This window comes from Festucalex cinctus, chromosome 4 (assembly GCF_051991245.1).
Source record: "Festucalex cinctus isolate MCC-2025b chromosome 4, RoL_Fcin_1.0, whole genome shotgun sequence".
Taxonomy (NCBI): Eukaryota; Metazoa; Chordata; class Actinopteri; order Syngnathiformes; family Syngnathidae; genus Festucalex; species Festucalex cinctus.
The window spans coordinates 22,035,828-22,051,654 of NC_135414.1; the positions used below are offsets into that span (position 1 = coordinate 22,035,828).

The 15,827-nt window shown below is 42.1% G+C and overlaps 1 protein-coding gene and 1 long non-coding RNA gene across 2 annotated transcripts in view; one reads left to right on the top strand and one right to left on the bottom strand.

Moving 5' to 3' along the window:
* fto (FTO alpha-ketoglutarate dependent dioxygenase) overlaps positions 1-14,767 on the top strand; it is a 136,246-nt gene extending 121,479 nt beyond the window's left edge. Inside the window, exons 9-10 of the mRNA XM_077519721.1 lie at positions 11,468-11,608; positions 12,993-14,767. Of these exons, the coding sequence (XP_077375847.1) occupies positions 11,468-11,608; positions 12,993-12,999 (148 nt within the window). The 3' untranslated portion in view covers positions 13,000-14,767. The remainder of the gene's footprint in view (positions 1-11,467; positions 11,609-12,992) is intronic.
* On the bottom strand, positions 3,983-10,949 carry LOC144017802 (uncharacterized). The gene is made up of 3 exons (XR_013283256.1): positions 10,805-10,949; positions 6,367-6,625; positions 3,983-5,650 (listed from the first exon to the last, which is right to left on the bottom strand). It is a non-coding gene; the product is annotated as an uncharacterized LOC144017802 (long non-coding RNA).
* Positions 14,768-15,827: the final 1,060 nt, after the last annotated feature.

The following is a 15,827-nucleotide window of genomic DNA, read 5'->3' on the forward strand; positions in this document are numbered from 1 at the left end:
ATCAGATATCAACACCATATCAGCCCCCGCCCCCAAACCTCTGACTTTTTGGTAAGCGGCACCTGCAGAACTAAATTTAGACGGTTTCCCACTAAACGTGTCGTGTGATCCGAAGGGCACTATTTCTGGATCGCTCCTTTCGTAGCCAAGTGTGTACCTGCTGCATACACATAACACGCAAGCTGAGGCAACTCTGAGACGAATCGCGAACATGCCAAAGCGTCCGCGGCATCTCTGTACTGACTCAACAGATGCTTGTCTTAAAAAGGCCTCTGGCGGATCACACACACACACACACATGAGTTGTGAGGCATCACTGGTGCAAGATGAGATGAGTGCAACTACGCTGCTCGTCTTGTTTCGTAACCAAGCTTGCGTTATCCTGAGGAGATAATTGCTGCCTGGGTGACATCCATTAGAAGGAAGTTTCGGTGGTGATGTGAAGGATGGTTGTTGTAACACGTCTTGTATTTTAATTAAAACAACCGCCCAACAGTTGTCAGCAGCGTTTCATGTGTCCGAAAGCCAAGAACAGGTGTGAAGCTCAAACAATGAAGGGAAAAACCTCAAATATGTGTGTGTGTGTGTGTGTGGGTGGTAATTGGATGAGAGTGTGTCTTGACAAGATATTGCGACACACATCACGACTGAGTGCAAAACAGTGCTGTGGTGCAACCCAAGCGTCACCATGCTTGCTGAATAGACGCTTTGTTAGGAGAGTGAGGCTTGGTGAGAAAAGGCAGTTATTAAGGCGGTTATTAACCGTAACAGCAGCAATGGAAGCATATTCAATTGCTTACATAGCTTCAAAGACAATCATACTAAACATCAAAAAGTTTTTAAAGTTCAAAGAAGCATGCTTTTGTCACTTTGGACTCAACTAGTGGACTTCGGGCCAGAGGGAAAAAACAAAACAAAAACCTGACAACAATTAAATTACCAAAATAAAAATAAATTGTTAAATTATTCTGTCCATGCATTTAATTTTAAAATCATTAAATTAAAAATTCTGTCCAAATTTTACATAGGTCAATTTTTTGTGAACCATTAGTTGTTAGTCAACACTCACATAGCCTCAAACTAAGAGTACGATAAAACTAATAGTATTTATTAATTACATCACTAAATAATATTAGTTAAATTCATTACACTAAAAAATTGTATGGCCGAGTACCGATACGAGAAAAAAGTATTGGCTAATACCCGGGCCTTATTTCAAGATATCGGTACTCACGACATTATCAGCCGGACTCTTGTGGCTGTTTTACGATGAGTAACTAGAAATGACAAATTCGAAGAATAGAAAATTGCCATTAATTTCATGTAATTTTAAGGGGAACTGCTATATTGGGATATATACAGTAGGTTTTTCTTTAACATTCTGTCTTTTTTTTTTCTGGTTATGGATCAAAAGTACTTAGTAATATCGGTATATTGGTATCTGTATTGGTGACCACTTGAGTTCATTGATAACCGACCCCCCTAAAAAGTGACATCACTAATAAAAAATCTCCATTAAAAAAATATATAAAGAAATACTTTTTCCATTAAAAGATTTTATATGAATGCAATATACGTACTAAAAAAATAAAAAAAAATAAAAAAATATGTGCTAAATTATTTGTCAGTTTCCAGCATACTTAGCAGAACATGCAATGTGGAACTGCATCGTGCTGAGTGATTTATTTATTTATTTATTTTTAACAAGCAAATTGAAACGAGAATGTCCTGACATTCTACTCACAATGTTATGTCCTCTTTGCTTCGTGACAGGTTTAGTGACACAGCATGCAACTCGACATCTCATCTGACGTTAGCGTGTGTTTATGACTTTACGGCGCCCTTAACATGTTGACAGCCGGACTATTAAATATAGAAGATGTACTGCGCACAAGTTAGTTTTAACGTTTGCGGCTCCGCATACAAGGCAGGAGCTGATTGTAAGGGACAAGAAATGCAGAAACCTGGGCCTAGTCCAAGTCCTATTTATTGACACACACTGACACACACTGAATGCTCTGATTTAACCAGAGGCGCAGCCGACCCCCACTTCCCCTCATCAAAGATTCATAAAGGCAAGCTTCTCAATGATTTTCTGTCTCTTCCCGTATTCACAGCTTGTTGTCCTCACCCCTTCCTGTCTCCCGCCAAAGTGGTATTTTTCAGGGGGTTACATTGGCATGTTTAGATCATTTTTTTTTTTTACATTTATTTATTTTGTATTTAGGCATGCTTGAAAATTGCTTTGGTTCTATTCTTATCCCGAATGAATCGCCCCCTTTCGGGTTTTCCCATACCCTAAAACGCTAATCCACAAAAAAAGTCAAGAACCCATTCATCCACTCCCTTATTCGCACCACCTGACGTCCTCCTTCCGCCGTGCTTTGTCTTCCGCCCTTGCTCATCAGCACCGCACTGCATCCGAAAGGAGCTCATTGGCGGGTTCAGTCACCAGGCCCAGGGCGCACCATCTGCAGCCCCTCGGAGTCCTTCCTTCCTTGTTTACCTCCCGTGTTGCGTGCCGGCTAACGAGTACATGCCAGTGGATGTGTGCGCGCGAAAAGCCAAAGCACCGTGCCTCAGCTTGTTAGTCTTGCTACTTACCAGGCTTAGCCAGATGAGGGCCGCTCAGCCCAGATCTAATTCCTTCCACTCTCTCATCCCGCCTCTCAAGCGAGCGTCTGCGACCTTGGCCGTCACCCGCGCTCATGGGCTGGCGTAGGGGGTTAAACTGCGGCCACGGCAGCTGAGTTTGTGAGCTAGTGTTTGGATCAGTCACCATCTGGACTTCTGCGAAGGCTAAGAAGTTATCCGATTGCTTACGGCCTCACAGCTGACCCCGAAGAAGCAGTAAAGGCAGAGAATTTGGTCAAGGCACAGACCATGGGTGTTTGTGGATGCTTTGTTGTTTCCGTCGTCCTGAGTGGCACGCAAGAAAAGCTCACATCAGCACACTAGAATAGCTGAACTTTATATATATATATATATATATATATATATATATATATATATATATATCAGACAAAAATACACTAATAAACATAAAATGTTTTTAAATAGGGAACTATTCAAAGCTACCTGGCTTTGTATGAAAGTAATTGCCCCTATTAAATCATAATTTCTTTGGAAAGTTCATTTACACTTACCCCACCCAAGCCTGATTTCATCCAAACCTGTTCAATTGAGAAATCATTTGAGTGGAACCTGTCTGACAAAATGAAGCTGGCCAAAAGATCTAAAAAAAACTTGAAAAAGATGGACCAAAGACGTTCCAGACGAGATGCGAAATAAATTTAATCATGTATAGCAGTCTGGAAAGGGTTACAAAGTCATTTGTAAAGCTTAGAAATTCAAAGATGTGCTATAAAAACAATAAATAGATGGAAAATACAGCACAATCCACCATTTGCATTCTAGAATGGGAGTGCTGAATTTTGGATGTTAATGAGACAATTCTTAGAACAAATGTGCAAATGGATTTGATGTGATTTTATTCGCACAGAGACAAAAATACAATATAAAAACAGTTGTAACATTAAAATGTGGAGAGGTGAGGAAACTCATATCGGGTTTATAAAAAGATCTCACCTCAAACATTATCTTCATATACAGTATACATATTCACAGAAATAAATATACAACAGTATGTATAAAATACACTTAATACACCAGGAGCATTAAAAAAAGGACTTAAAAAAAACAAACAAAAAAAAAACTACTAAACCGACTAATACCACAACTCTATTCAGCCAATGTACGTTACGGTTTAGTGACTGAGTAAACATATTTTCAGTTTGACTTTGAGTTATTTATTTATTTTAATGACATTGACTGAACAGATATTTGGATATGCAAGAGCTTTTAAGGGTTGTTGACTGCTAAACACAGTTGGTATTCTTTGATTGGGGTTTGCTGTCAGATCTTTTCTGTAATTGCATCATTACACTTATGGAGGTTTATTTTTTATTTATTCTTTTTTTTTTTTTTTTTTTTTTTGTCACATCACCATACTTTGGATGTGGACAAAAGAGTGCTTTGTTTTTGTAAACTGTTTTAAATTGGCACTGTCAGGAAAAAAATAAAAATACGCCATGAAGGAACTGCTTGTATGCGTTGATATTTCAATACTGGTGTCACTCCTCTTTCTTCACACCATCGGCGTGTTATAACACCAAACAAAACTCCATTTAATACCTGTTAGACCGCAAACAGGTGTTTTGAGCAACTTTCAGTGAGCCATTACACAAAGGTTACACAAACACACCCACACACCCGGGCAGGCAGGTACACATGTGTTCACCAACGCCCACACATAAACACACCATTATTAGCGCATTCTCGAGCCTCAGGGCCCAAGCTTGGCTGCTCCTCCAAACAAATTGTTGGCAGTTGACAGCATTTTAAATGCCGAGGCCCTTTAATGACACTATTCACTTAGCAGGGTAAAACAAAGAGTTGACTCACACATTCGGGGCTTATAGCGTTTATGGAACACGTTCGCTCAACACTAGGCCGGAGTTCAGCAGCGCTAAGCAAATTTGTCTGCCCCTACTTGACATTTCTTGAGTGGGTTCATCCTGTACTTTAAATAACAGAAAATATATACAAGTATACGGTTGTGTTAGTCGTGGACTTTGACTGTTTACTCTTTGGACTTGACTTTGTTTGCCCAGTCAAATGTCATCTCAGGTCTAACCTATCCAATCATCGCTATCGCTAACCTTTACCATCTGACATTTCATTTATGTCAAGGTAGTGATAGATAAAAGGTCATCAAAGCCTTCATTATTGGCCCGGGAACTTATCAAACAGACTATATCCTGTAATTGGTTTATTTGTCCAAGAATTACTGCAGATACAAGTTTATTTGCATGTGTTATTTATTTTTTTTTATGAAATTGTGTTATTATATTAGAGCACAGGTCTCAAACTCCAGTCCTCGAGGGACGTAGTCCTGCATGTTTTAGAGGTTATATTACATTTTAAATAGGCTAAAGTTGTAATTTTTTGTTGTTGTTATTTTGAATCTCTTACAACAGGTCTCCATCTTAATGATAATAATTTCGAGTTGACTTTTCATTGTGCAAATAATTACTGGGTGAAAATGATAAATTCCAATATTATAAAGAAAAAAAAATTGTCACAAAATTTGTTTTACTAAGTTTATTGTTGGCACCCCATGCTTAGATTTGTCCAATATTTTGACTTTTAAAATTGGCGATTTGTGCGTTATTCTTTCCCACTGTCTACATTTTCAAAGTACTCGTTGTCGCTTGGCGTTCACATGCCGGCTAATTTCCGGAGTTCCCAACAACCACTTCAGTGTGTCTGTTTGCCTTTGTAGGGCAGCTGAACATACATATTTCTTGAACACGATAGCTGAAAACACTTAAAAAGTCTCTAGCTTCAGACAAAAGGGTTCATAACTTAACACCACGTCCCCTGCAGCAACAGGGATGACTTGTAACCTAGCAATTGGAGATACAAGATACATATAATTAGCTGGGCCAGCTTGACCCTGCTGCCATTGTCACCCGAAGACGGGCCGGGATTGTGCCCACCTCTTCACGTGGCCGGGGTCAGGTGTTATCCAATGGCTGTCAGGGGCCAGCCTCATCCATCATCGCCGTGATCTGCGTATTTATAATGCCTACAAGGTTTTGCCGGAAGGAAGTTGAGAGGGAAGAGTTCAAAATGATCATTTTACAATACCGTCACAACAACAGGTCTGGACAGAAGCTGCTTGACTTGGTCCTGGAAAACTGGAACACACTACCACTTGGCTTAGCTTGACTTAAACTCACACAGCAAATACACCCACACCTTGAGTTTCTCTCCAAGCCACTTAGATCTATCCAGGGCCTCGAGGGGTGATCTTTCTCTTCCCACCTTGGAAGAGTAAACAGCTAGGAGCACCCTATCTGTTTGTCCTTCTCCAAGCATTTTTCTTTCTTTTTTTATTGGAACCTGATTACGTTGGAACAATACTTGTCTCCTCGTAAATTTCGCCACTGTGTTGACATTAGAGCCACATTCCATCCGATAGCCTGAGGAAGAGCAGGAGCAGGCCGGGGTGTTTGGTAATTTGTTACGCTGTTAAGCACCTAATGGACGTCCACCTGTTTTTTTGTTTGAAAGCGGTAGCTGCAGTTTAGGGGCTTTACCTCCTTTGCACTTCCAGACTGCAATAGTGTTTTATGGCCTTCAATTATGGGAGGCTATTTAGAGGCTACCTGGCTGACTGTGTCTGTGAGATTTTCAGTTGCATGTGGATTAACATGCTGTAAGACAGGGCAGGATGCCAAGCCACATCAAACGTTCAGGGTGTGAAGGAAGCCAAGGCTGCTCAGGTACAAGGATACTTACATGTGCACGCCAGCTAGCTTGAGATCTTTCCACACACTGGCCCAATGAAAACGTGGGTCGCCACGTTCCCTGATGCCGTCCGATGCCAATAACGAGCCTCATTTGTTTCATGTGGTTTAACGAGCGGCCTCGACTTTGGCTTGCAAGATTGGGGGGGGGCTCACAGACTCTCTGAAATGGACTGCAACTACCTCCAAGGTGCCCACGTGCCTCAGCAGCAGCTTGAGTGGTGGTCCCGTCTCTGACTTGCCGGTGCATTCTGCATAGTGTGCACAACAAGCACTGATTAAAGGCAAAGCAGTGTATTAGATGTTAGTTTTATTAGACTAGGCTATTTAGAGGGAATCAAAAGAGAAATGAACATGTGTCATGTATTTGTAGGACACCCACCCTCCCTTCATCCCCTCTTTATTCTCTTGCCCTCCCCCATACGAGTGCCCACCTCAAACAATTGTAAAAGTTGTACAGTCAGCAACTGTAGACACAACGGCATGTGATTGATGCTAAGTGAATGTTTAAAATGTGGTCTTGCCCACACTGGCGGATGGTAAAGGTGCTAGCTGGAAAGATTGATGATGAAATAATTGATTGTGAAAGGATGAATGCATAGGCTGGCTCTCCGACTGGCTATCTAGTAAACGAAGGGTAGGTAGGTAGTATGGATGGATGGATGGATGGATGCTGGCTGGTAGGCTAAAAATGGATGGAACGTAAGGGAGCTTGATGTAAGAAAGATGGAAGGATGAAATGGTTTATTGGTTAACAGGATGAGAAGATGGCCAAAAAAAGAAACATGGCTGGATGGATGCTCTCCTGGCTGATGATTGGGTGAAGCAGACTCATCACAACGGTATAAAAAGGTGTTTCAGTGCAGCTGTATGTGGATGGAAATGGCGTGGGTGGAGCGCTAAAGTTTCACTTCACAGGTTAAGCCTTGTTTGAAACATCTGACTGTGCCGATGCCCTCTACTTGACTTCGATAACGTTTTGTTGTGCCGTTGACAGATTTGCACACAGCTAAATGCTACCTGTCCGTCTGTCTGCCCGCCTCCTACTGCATGAGAAACGCACGTGTTCAGTCGCGTCTCGGCTTTCACAACTGTTACAGAAATACGCTTGGGTAATTTACTCTCCGTCTCCTTAGCATCACGTTGCGTACTTAGCTTCAGGGTTGGCTTGATTTACGAGAAACATGCCTGCTTTTCGCAACTCGTCTGATTGCATTCTCAGCAATTGGAGCATGAGGGGTTGCCAAGGCTGTAACTGCTCGCACCTGCAAAGAACTCTTTGCCAGTAGTACCACAAGGGAACAGGTGATCACAGGTACTAAAATGCAAATTAACTAGTATGGGAATATGAGTTAGTAAAGGAATGATATTCTGAAGCTGTGCCTTTTGTTTTTGTAGCAACTCTATGAATTTGCTGGGAGTACAGGATTGTGTACGAATAATGCATTGTAAAGCACTGAGCACCATATGGTGTAAAAAAAAAAAAAAAAAAAAAAGTGCTATATAAGTGTATTACATTTACCATTTGTTCTCAGCCATTCATGTAATTGCAATATCCAATAGTTCTGTTGAAGAAAGCTGTACTTTCTCCTGGTCAGTGACATTTCCCCATGCCCCCCAAATTCTTCTTGAACCAAGAAGAATTCCAGGTGCCTTCGTTTCAACTTTTGTGGGGTATCTTTGAAGTTGCAGGATCCATTAAGATGAGTTGCGGACAAAAGAGACTAGCAACTCCACTTAATGGATGTTGAAGACCAACCGGGATTAACTAAGGACCCACTGGAGTGTATTGTCGACCTCATCTCATAGCTAGAACGGGATAGGACTGGAGACAGAAAGTCTCAGACTCAGACAGAAATGACACTATTCTGAGGTTGTCATTTTCCAAAACCAAAACAATTCTCTTGGTACACCTTCCAAAGACCTCCACCTTTGTCCCCTAAAGTCTTGGTCCCATCTTGGTCCCACGAGGTTACAAACGACAGTAAGCAGTAAGCAGTAAGTGTTGTCTCTCGTCCCTGCACCATGGATTCTTTTTCACTTGGGCTGACAAAATTGTGCATTTATCAGTGTAATTACGCTGTTCGGAAGCATTGATGTTGTCTATTAGGTGGATTTCCATCCTGTTAAGAGCTCAGGGCCATTTAATGTGTGGCCGCTCCCCCCACTTGAGTGGACTGCTACATGATTACATGGCAGTCAGAGATTAAGTGTGGCGGTGGTGATGGCGGACCACCGTGCACTTTCCTCACAAGCCTTTGGGAGAAAGACCAAGCAAACTGTAAAAAACCCAAACTGAGATTAATGGTTGTATTTACTTGTTTCTCTCTCTTTTTCTGTCTTTCTCTCTTTTGACTGAGTATTACTGTAGAAGCCACGGAGGAGGAGGGACTGAGGAAGGGCAAAAATCGATGAGGAGCGCATTACAGTAAAACGTATTGATTTGGAGACCTGCGAGGTAGCCAGTGGTCGTGGAGATGGTGGAATGATGCAATGCTTAAAGGAATTTATCCTTTGACTTTTGCATTAACCTTTTATTGACTGCTTTGCCTGTCCATAATTAACACTCACTTTAGCTAAAGTGGTTAGTTTGAGCGCAAAGGGGTTGGGGGTGCTCCAACCCTTATTGCAAAGCCTAAGGAGCGCCCACCCTGGCCGCGGTTCAAGTGCAGTTTGGGGATTGGAGGTCGAGTTAGGGGGTGCCTCTGTGGAATAGAGACGATAGAAACCGAGATACCTTTCACATCAGCATACCATTTGAACAGCAGCCTGGCCTGGCTGGAATGTTTCAGGGCAAATTGAAATGACTGATGGTATTGCCAATCTCTCTTGACTGAGAACCAGATGGGATAGTTAGGTCCATATCTGACTGGGGTTAATCCATTGGAACAGAGTGGACACCCAAGGAACCACCACTTCTACTATACCTCTTTTTTTGTAGTTGACCTTAGTGTTAAGGCATGCTGATGTGCCACAGGTGAACCTTTTCAGGTGTTTATGCACGCCATCTCCCCACAGAACTTAAAGGCACCTCGCTTGGTATTGACTTTTTGTTTGGGTTCCATTATAGGAAGCTGGCGAGCAAAAATACGCTGACTGGAAATGTGTGCTGGATTACATGAACATTATCGCTAATTGTGAACCATTACGAGTGGACTAAGGCATAATTCGATCGGAATTTGGTCAAGAGGCATGATACACCCTAGACCAGTGGTTGTTAACGTTGTTGGATGTATTGAACCCAACCAGTTTCTTATGCATAACCCTTTGTATTAACACTTTTAATAAACAGTCTAGAATGGCAATCATTAACGTATGAGTAGAAGAATGCTAGTAATCCATTTTGGTTGGTTTATCCATGGCCCGATGGTAACTTCACGCTGATGTCAGCAGAACACACCAGCTCTGTATTGGTCATGTTTCACTTCGCATTGCAAATGAATGCTAGCTATGTCCTCCTCCTCCTCCTCTTCTTCCTCCTTTTTCCTGAAGTGGCGCTTCCTTTAATTCGCGTCCTAAATAAATGATGAGAACATTTAAACACAAGGCTCGTTGCAAAGCCCCAAGGTCGCCTAATCGTATTATTTATGAAGTGATGTGCTACATAATGGTACTTAGCGCGTGTTAACAGATGCTATTATCAGGCCTGGATCCAGGGCGGCCAAGATATATTGGAGCGGCACGATGTTAATGCCGTTCCCGCTCTAACCGCACCAAAAAAGCAGCACTTAGGCCGGCAGCCAGTGGAACATTAAGTGGCTCACGTTAAAATATATAACCGCAAATTGTGGCAACCTAATGTCCCTTCACCTCATCTATAACTGAGCCCAAAACCCCCTCCTCTCTCTTGTCTCCAGTGTGTGCGTGTGTGTGATGGCATTCAACAAGTGACATCTAAGTATGCATGACTTTTGCGAGTATCGAAAATAGGAATGTTTGATAACACTTTTTTACAGACTGAGATCAGTACAAGTACAGTTTTCCCTCACTCGCGGGTGTTACATTCCACGCCCACCCGCGATAGGTGAATTTCTGCGAAGTAGAGGGGGGGGGTTAATAATCTCTGAAAAACCCACGAAATAGTGAGTTACAACCCAAGATAAACTCCGAAATGTATGAATTTTGGACCCAAATACAAATCCGCGATAAGTGAACCGTGAAGTAGCGAGGGACCACTGTACTCATTTCTTGAGTAGTGACCGATGCCAAGTACTGATACCACAATTTCTCACGAATAAAAACAATGACAGATAATTTTAAATAAATCCTTAAATATCTTAATATAGCATTTTTCCTTAAAATTCCACAAAATTAATAGCATTTTTCTTTTCTTATAATTTCTAGTTCCTGATCATAAAATGATCACAAAAGAGTGACTGATACCGGTATCAACCAATACCTTGAAAAAAGCCGGGTATCAGCCTGATTACCTGGTTTCAGTAGAAGCGCGTTGCGCAAAAGTCTGGCCTGGGCAGTCACTAAAGCGTCCGCGATGGAGTCAGTTTGGCCCCCGGAACAGATTGCTTCCTATGGGGGAAAAGTGTCCGGAACTTCCTGCATTCTGAGCAGATCGTGTCAAACGGTATAGCAACTAACACGACTGACATAGACATGCCACCCTGCTCCTCTCCCCCTTGCACCCTGCGGTTAAAGGTCCATCTCGTCTGCCAAGAGGCGGCGGGGATGAGCACATTTACAATGACAACCCGCGAGCAGCACAGTAAATATTTACACTACTCTGACAAAAGATGTGACCCGGGTCTGCCGGGGCCGTCAAACGCTGTCACATTTACACTTAACCCGCCATTATCCGTCATACGCTGCATTTCCATGCCGTTTACGTCACAGCTGAGACACTTTGGTGACTCAGCACAAGAACAGTGGTGAAAAGTCATCAAATACAGGGAAATAGAACAGTATGTAACAAAAATGCAATTAATTGCGTACATTTCATATTTACTTGTATTTTTATGATACTCTGTATAAATACTGTACTTGTGCATTTCCATTTGATCCTATTGAAAACGTGTCCAAGTTACAGCATTGTTTGGATGTTGAAAGGCGTATTTGTTTCCTGTGTCCCGCCGCCACAGGTGCCATTCCAGCCTGGCCCAGACGTTACCCCCCGAGGAGGCCCCGGTTGATCGTCCCTTCTGGGGCGTGGACGACCCCGGCATGCCGCTGCCCTTCGATCTGGCTGACATCATCAACAGAGTGGAGTCGCTGCTGTGGAGGTGACGTTTCAAAACGGGTTTTATATGGATGGAGCGCTCTTTGCTTGACCACTATGAATGTTCATTGGCCATTTTACAGTTGCAATTTAATGAAATCCTTTGTTTCGAGCACATACATAACTTCTTAAATGGCTACATTATTCTTTACAGCTGAGTATTTATCTACTACTGCGAGTCTTTTTGTAGTATTTGCAGTAGGGATGACCCGGCATTTTTTTCCATCCAAGTCCAAGTTACTTCATTTGAAGTATCTGCCGACACCAAGTACGATACCTCTAGAATGAAGAGGAAAAACAAGACCACATGCAAATTGTCTCAATTATCTCATTATTTATTTATATTTTTTAAATAAAGGAATTCCAACAGGGCGGAACGGTGATCTAGTGGTTAGCACATCCGCCTCCCAGTTCTGAGGACTCCGGTTCGAGTCCAGGCTCCGGCCTTCTTGGGTGGAGTTTGCATGTTCTCCCCGTGCCCGCGTGGGTCTTCTCCGGGTACTCCGGTCTCCTCCCACATTCCAAAGACATGCATGGCAGGTTAATTGGGCGCTCCAAATTGTCCCTAGGTGTGCTTGTGCGTATAGATTGTTGTTCGTCTCTGTGTGCCCTGCGATTGGCTGGCAACCAGTCCAGGGTGTCCCCCGCCTACTGCCCAGAGCCAGCTGAGATAGGCGCCAGCACCCCCCGCGACCCTTGTGAGGAATAAGCGGTCAAGAAAATGGATGGATGGATGGAATTCCAACATGATACCTTTTTGTCGGGCTGGAAATCAGCAGTAGTTCAAATCCAGTAAAGAGCTAAAAATATTGTATTCTTGACTTTAGAAATCAAGAAAATCTAAAAATCCAATCTTTTTCAGCCAGTACCGATGATCTGAAAATCATGTGATTGGCCCGATTTCCAAACGCGCCGATCATATCAGGGCAACCCTAATATACAGCTAAAACCTTCGACATTATGGTCAATTTTTTTCCGACAAACTTCATATTTCATTCTATTTTCATTTCCCATAGGTTTAATGTCCAGGTGTCCCAATAGTTTTGTTTAGATAGCGTACAGTGTCGAACATTGTAATGTTGAACACATTCCATTACAGGACAGTGGTCAACCTCAGATTTGTTTGAAGTTCAAAGCTGCCTTTTTTCTAATATGACAGAACAGATGTTAAACTGATTAATTCTAGATTATGATTATTATTTACTCTAAACTGGGCTCTTCAAAGGTAAGGCTATATTAGTTTGGGATTTTCCATTATACCGTATTTTTCAGACATAATGTGTAATTTTTTTCCCTAAATTCTACTTTCGAGGCTCCACTGTTCGTCCAAGTCTAAAATTCCCAGAAAACTTGACATTTTGACAGGATGCATTTTGTCCTTTAAACAGAATGTGAAGGATCCAACATGGCCTCAAAACGGACGGACGTGCAAGAAAATGGGGAAAAGAATCTGACACCATTTTTTCGAAACAACCCCGACGTCAGCTGAGGTGGAGGCACCGCCGACAACAAATTTGTTGCGATCCCGACCGAGAAGAATTTTTCATGGCCTCATCTCCATCGCCCCGCAGCCCAAACCCCCTCAATATAAACGCATCATAGCGCTTTAGTGACATGCTAACAACGCAAGCTTAGCATCAAGCTACTAGTGTAACCACACGTACAGTACGTGGTATCCGCATTTCAGTGTGTAACTATTTATCATGTCATTGTATCACCTAATATCATGTAACCCAGCTTTGTTTAGAGGGGGCGTTGTCAGTATTCACAGTAATTCAGTGTTAAAAATGCTCCCGTGGTTTTCAGGTGAGGCCATTTTGTTCCCGGACTGACCAAAGAAGGAACCCAATGAACCTGCAGTCTGCTCCATTTTCAACTAAAACTGAATATTGATTGTAAATGGTAGCTAAGAAAGCTGAGTTATCTGAAGGCAACAGTCAAATCAGCTCATGTTCTAGTCAGTGCTCTACTATCACTAACCCTTCAGTTATTTGATTGGTCTGTATCGGAGCCAGAACACCGTGATTAAAGTCAGAATACTGTTGATTTTGGAATCTGGCTGACCCGAAGAAGCCAAATCAGCTGAGGTTGATAGTCAAATCAGCGCAAGTTCTAGTTGGCGCCCGAGCCACTAAAATCTGTCAGCACTCTACCAGTCCCAGTTTCTGTCTCCTTTTTTACGAGTTCAAAGCAAGAACTACGATTGGAAGAACTGTGATTGTAAATGGCGTCTGACCACGACAGCTGAGGAAGCTGAAGGCACAAGTCAAACGAATATTCAAGCATGTCATTTTGATTGTTTAATTCTCAGGCTGAACCAAAGTATGAAGGAATCTAGTGAAGATGTTTCTAGTGAGGATAGTTCTTGTCTGCACTCTATCACAATTTAAATCTCTGCAATCGTATTTATTAGTTCAAATTAAGAACTCTAAAGAATTTGTATGGCATCTGACCAATTTCAAGTGAAATCACTTTAGTCGGTCCTAGACTGAGCTCTTCATCCCAAACTTTTTTGCATTGCATGAATCATGTTGGATTTAAAATCCCAGACTGAGCAAAGAAAGAAAGCAGAAAAGTTTTGATTACGCTGGCGTATGCGAGCCTCCAGGAATTCCTGCCAGTTTTTTTTTTTGTTCTCAAGCTGCCGAAACTGATGAAAGGATGTGCCGTTAGTACAACACCAGGAAATACGTTCCTACGTTACAGCTGTTCAATGGCGTTTAATTGCCCCAAAAGTGTGTCAAACACCCTGCAAAAGCTGCGGGCCAAACAACGATCCGACGCTTCTGACAAGATCCTAAAAAGGGGGCAAACGATGAGGCAGCGTAGCAGCCCTCCATGTTTGATTTCTTTTCTATCTCGACAACGATGAAGTAGACAACTCTTTCCTATAAAAAAAAAAAAAAAAAAATTCTGACTGCACTCGTTTTTTTTTCGTTTTTTTTAATTGAAGTATTTAGTTGTTGATGTTTTTGGTTGCCAAACACTGTTGTTCTTGCTTCATCTTCTCCGCTGCACCTTTGCTATTTGATGTTGTCAAAGTTTTGTTTTTGTAGAGCGGCATTAGCGTTGTACGCATCCCTCTGTGCTCTCCCTTTGCCACAGCTTGTCCGTCTGACGAAATAGGAATGGTGAAAAATAAAATACGGCGGCTTATCCGAAATCTTTGTGTATGTCTTGCTTTAGCTTGTGTTCTAGGCATATTTGATTTGAAAATACATTTATTGTACTTATTAGCTCATTCATTGTGAGATGACAAAAGATATTTTCTAGTCTTCTTGTCAGCTCACCTAACGAAATTTTAAACTGTTCAAATTTCTCATTTTACAAAGAATGTTGTCCAAGGTAGCTAAGCAGTGTTTCTCAAACATTTTTTGTTACACCCCAGGAAGAACGTTTTTCCCCCCTCATGCAATTCAATGTACATTTTTTGTACTTCACTTTCTCTGATGACCTGCACTGAATGGAATTAACTAGTAGCTGCTCAGAGTGAGCTGCAAGCTTGCAAATGATCATTAGTTATGGTGGAATGGTACTCGTACGTATTGTTTTTATCAACGGACGGAAAATGCCGCTTTTCATTGGCAGAAGAGGCAAACACAATTTGAGAACGACATTTTGAAAAGAAGTCCTCCTCCCCGTCTGTATTGAAATGGTAAGTTTTTAGCTTCTTACTTGGTCGACTAATCATTTTTATAACATTTCTTACCAGTGAAAACTGGTCTATCATGATAGATGTCCTGCTCTACTACACTACGGCCTTAACTAGTAAGACAACTACTGTTCATCTTCTGTAATAATCACTTCAAACTCTATCAGGGACAGAGTTGTAGTGAGTGCTGTCACTTTTTTCAACATGTTCTTAAAACAAAACACGTGAACAGGTGTTTAAAAGCCATCCATCATTCTTTACTCCAAACTGCTCACTCACATGGTCTGTCTTCTAATCACATCTGTGTAATAGGACTCTTTATTTTTGGTCTTGGTGCTGTCTGTTCCTCAAAGGTTCAAAGGACGTGGTTGAATTAGCGCCGGCCGCTCCATCACTCTGATTTGATGGATTGACTGACGGACCGACGTCACTGGCAGGGATGGAAAGATGGCTAATTCTCTGTGTGTCTCTCACCAAGAACTCCCGCCCCCCATACCGGGCCGCAAACTCCTCTCTCCACAAACACACGTACGCACCAACCTCTGAGGTCACCCATGTTAACTACTTCCTG